This window comes from Grammomys surdaster, unplaced genomic scaffold (assembly GCF_004785775.1).
Source record: "Grammomys surdaster isolate TR1022 unplaced genomic scaffold, NIH_TR_1.0 271, whole genome shotgun sequence".
Lineage (NCBI taxonomy): Eukaryota > Metazoa > Chordata > Mammalia > Rodentia > Muridae > Grammomys > Grammomys surdaster.
Genome location: NW_021604712.1, coordinates 9,671,469 through 9,675,794, shown reverse-complemented (window position 1 = coordinate 9,675,794; position 4,326 = coordinate 9,671,469). Strand labels below are relative to the sequence as shown.

The following is a 4,326-nucleotide window of genomic DNA, read 5'->3' as shown; positions in this document are numbered from 1 at the left end:
TGTCAGGGTCACAGGCACAGTCTAGACAGCTGTTGTGAGGGTGTCAGCAGGACAGCTGTTGCGAGGGTGATGAAGACATCAGCACCATCCACCCACATCTTCCAGAGTGAAACCTCTACCCCTAAGGACAAACTCCATTCCCTCCACCCCCACCCTGGCCATCAGCCCTCTGTTTACTATTCTGTGAATGTGACAGGAACCCCTGTTCAGTGTCACACACTATTTACCTTTGGGCCTGGCTTGTCCCACTCATGTAATGCTCTCAAGGGGCACCAGTGCTGCAGAATCTGTCAAAGTTGCCTTTTTAGAAAAAAGCTACTTAATAACTCCTGCTGTGTGTGTGTGTCTTGTCTGTGGTGTAGGTGCATGTTTGTGTGTCTGTATGTATATGCATGTGTGTGTGTGTCTCTGTGTGTGTGTGCATGCACGTATCTGTGTGTATGTGTGGGTCTGTGTGTGCATGAGTGTATGTGATTGTGTTTATCAGTTCATTTGCCCATGAGTACTGGAAGTTAGCTTATATTCTGATTGTTGTGTATATACTAATATAAATGTGAACACACAGATTTCTGTTTAAATGCTTATTTTACTTCTTTTGGCTATGATGTATAGATGTATATGTGATATATATGTCTATAGTATATCTCTATATATCTCTATATATCTCTATATATCTCTATTCCTGGTATATGTGTGTATATACACATGCACTATATCTATATGCACATATAGATATGTGCACTATGGCATGGTGTGTGTTTGTGTGTGTGTGTGTGTGTGTGTATACACACACCAGGGATGGAATTTCTGGATTATACTATTTTTAAATGTTCAGGACCTTCTATGGAATTTTCCATAGTAGTCTCTCCACTTTTAGTCTGCATAGTTTTTCCACATTCTCAACCACACTCCTTTTCTGGATTCTGGCTTTTTGTTTGTTTGTTTGTTTGTTTGTTTGTTGTTGTTGTTTGTTGTTGTTAAAGCCATGGTTTTTTTTTGTTTTTGTTTTTGTTTTTTTTATTTCTTCCCCTTCCCTTTTCCCTCTTGCTCCAGCCCCTCTTGCTCCTGCCAAAAGTCCACTGTAGCTGTCTTCAGGCACCCTTATAAGGGCATCAGATCTCATTAAGGATGGTTGTGAGCCACCATGTGGTTGCTGGGATTTGAACTCGTGTGCTCCTGAAGAGCAGTCAGTGCTCTTAACCAGTGAGCCACCTCAGCAGCCCGATTCTGTTTATTTTTATAAGAGCCATCCATGGGGGTGAGGAGTGGGGTATGATTGTGTCTTGATTTGCGTTTTTCTGAGTCTCTTGTAGTGTATTTATTGACTGTTTGTACATCTTCCTTATAGAATTGTCTGTTCAGGTTCGTTAGCAGTTTTTGAATGAGGGTAGTTTTTTTTTTTTTTTGGCTTGGTTTGCATCATAACGACTTCTTATGTCTTCCTGTTGACAGTCTCTAAATACAGTCAGTTACAGGTATTTTCTTCCATTCTGTGGACTGAGTTAGCTTCTCGCTACTCTTAAGAACTAAACTCACCACCTTTTGTGATTTGACTTGAACATATTGGGATGAAACAGTTACATTGTACAAATGAGGCCTTTTTCTTTCCAACAGCGGTCTTAAGCTGTTATTTAATATGGAGCTTTCGATCCTACGATTAATGCAATAAAAGCAGAGACAAGGGTGGATTACCTTAATTGGTTAAGTGTAATCATACCATGGCTTTTTTAGCAAATGTAATGATGTCATGTAGAATTTGTTTTTATAAAAATAACGGTAGTGCTCCTCAAGAGTTGTGTTTATTTTATGTAGTTAAAATGGGATCTTTTAGAAGAGTGAAGTCCAGTGGAATGTGAGGCAAGTGGACCTTGGACCACATGGAAGCAACATTTTAAGAGTAAAGCAGAGATGGAATTCGTTTTGAACACATAACCGATATAAGAATCTGAGCATTCCACCTCCATGGCCCCGTGTCTTCTTACTCACAGCATGGTCATATGTGAGAGTGGGGCCTCGTACTGGACAGTGTGACTCTTGGCTGTGAGCACAGAATAGCCAGTGTCCCGACACCTTGAACAGAGTAGACAACCTGGCAGAGCTTCTTAGAAGGAGTAGCTTTCCCATTAAACATTTTTGTAATAATATGTAAACATTTTCTTTGTAGTACAATAAATTTAAGTGCCGGATTCTGAAGGAGAAAGTTGACACTGCAACGACCACTGTTTACAGGTTAGTGTGTGTCAGCTTTGAAGCAGGACTCAGCAGGGACCTGGAGCTCAACATCTGCCGCTGTGAGTCCTGGCAGAGACTGAGATTGGCTTTCTGTTTTATCACAGCGATGGGACAGTTTAAAAATGGATGTCTTTGCATACCTAGTGTCTTCAGATCTTTTGTGGAGTTTGAGTTTGCATAAAGAGAGCTATCTGTGATCTGAGGCTAGATGGGTTGCTTCCCTCCTTGACCCTAAATTAGAGCTTGTCCCATACATATAGAAATGTGAAACCTTTCATTTAAAAATATGTGTCCTGGTCATTTTTCTGGTCCTGTGATAAAACACTCTGAGCAACAGCAAGTTAGTGGAGGGAGTGGTTTATTTGGTTTACATCTGTGAGTCACAGTCAGTCATTGAGGAAAGTAAGGACAGGAATCCAAGCAGATGCTTGAAACAGACACCATGCAGAAGGGAGGCAGCCCTTCTCCGTGATTTCAAGGCCAGCCTGGTCTGCATACTGAGGTCCAAGGCAGCCACGACTACATAAAGAGACCTTGTCACAAACAAACACACAAACACAAAAGGAAAGAAAGAAAGAAAGAAAGAAAGAAAGAAAGAAAGAAAGAAAGAAAGGAGGAAAGAAAGAAAGAAAGAAAGGAGGAAAGAAAGAAAGAAAGAAAGAAAGAAAGAAAGAAAGAAAGGAAAAGAAAGAGGAAGGGGGAGGGAGGGAGGGAGGGAGGAAGGAAGGAAGGAAGGAAGGAAGGAAGGAAGGAAGGAAAACAACCCTCGTTCTGACTTGTTCTCTGCTAGCTTCTCACATGGCCCACCACCACCTGCCCACTGAGCACTATGTTAATTACAACAATCAAGTCATAATTAACAGATGTGCCCACTCACCAACCTGATAAAGACAGTTACTCAATTGAGATGCTGTTTCAGGTGATTCTAGGCTGTGTCAAATTGACAGTTACTGCTAATCGGGACAATATGATAAAGGGGTTTATAGTGAACAGTCCAAAAAGCTGTAACTATGTTTGGACATGTCTTCAATCTTTCATTATAGGTGTGGTCCCTTAATTGACCTTTGTAAAGGCCCCCATGTAAGACACACTGGAAAAATTAAAGCCATAAAAATTTTCAAGGTAAGGATTTTTCAAATGTATAAATACAACAAACAAGGTAAACTAGATAAGAGATTTTACCCATGGCTTCTACAGTCTGACCATGGTGGTATTTTAAAACACCTTATATTTATTTCACTAAAAGTGATGTTTTAGAATCTTGGTAATTAAAACACTATATAGCTTTTAATTATTATTTAATCTTATTCTAAATACTATAATGAATATCTTTTTATATGGCCATTTCTTAAAGGTATCTTTATTTTTGTATTTGTGTGTGTATGTGTCTTTGCAGACGCCAGAAGTGTCAAATCCCCTGAAGTTACTGCCTGATGTGGGTGCTAGGAACTGAACTCAGAGCTCTGCAAGAGCAACAAGTGCTCCTAACCACTGAGCCATTTCTCTAACCCTCCATTTGGTTTTTAAGTAGAGTGTTCCTTATTTAGATGTTCCCCTGTACTCACAAGTTTCACATACATGGATTTAATCAACTTCCCAATAACAATATCTAGAAAGCAAACTGTGCCTGTACTGAGCATGCATAGACTTTGCACCTGTGAGGGTTGGGAATGGTGGCGGGAGGTCGTCTCCTTATTTCCTAAACAGTACATTGCAACAAACACATACATAGCATCTATTTTGCGTTAGGTACTCTAGAGATGGCTAAGATGTGCAGGAGGATTGTACAGATTATGTGCAAAAGCACCATTTTATAATAAGGCACCATTTTATAATTTTATATAAGAGACTGCAGTGTCTGTGGATTTAGGTATCTGTTGAAAAGCTATAAAAGCTATAATTAACCCTCAGCAGACACCGAGGACAGCTGGACTGTGGATTTCTTGGATTGTCCAACAAGAACAAGAAATCTTTCTGCATGTAAGAATAATGAACTGCAGGCAAAGAGAAAAATAGCATGAGTGTGAGCACCGTGCTGCAGTCATAGGGAACGGGGCTGACTCTGAGTGTGAGCACCGTGCTACAGTCATAGGG

At 40.3% G+C, this 4,326-nt stretch overlaps 1 protein-coding gene across 1 annotated transcript in view; it reads left to right on the top strand.

Moving 5' to 3' along the window:
* Tarsl2 (threonyl-tRNA synthetase like 2) overlaps positions 1 to 4,326 on the top strand; it is a 50,492-nt gene that overhangs the window by 13,892 nt on the left and 32,274 nt on the right. Inside the window, exons 7-8 of the mRNA XM_028776711.1 lie at positions 2,165 to 2,229; positions 3,276 to 3,354. Of these exons, the coding sequence (XP_028632544.1) occupies positions 2,165 to 2,229; positions 3,276 to 3,354 (144 nt within the window). The remainder of the gene's footprint in view (positions 1 to 2,164; positions 2,230 to 3,275; positions 3,355 to 4,326) is intronic.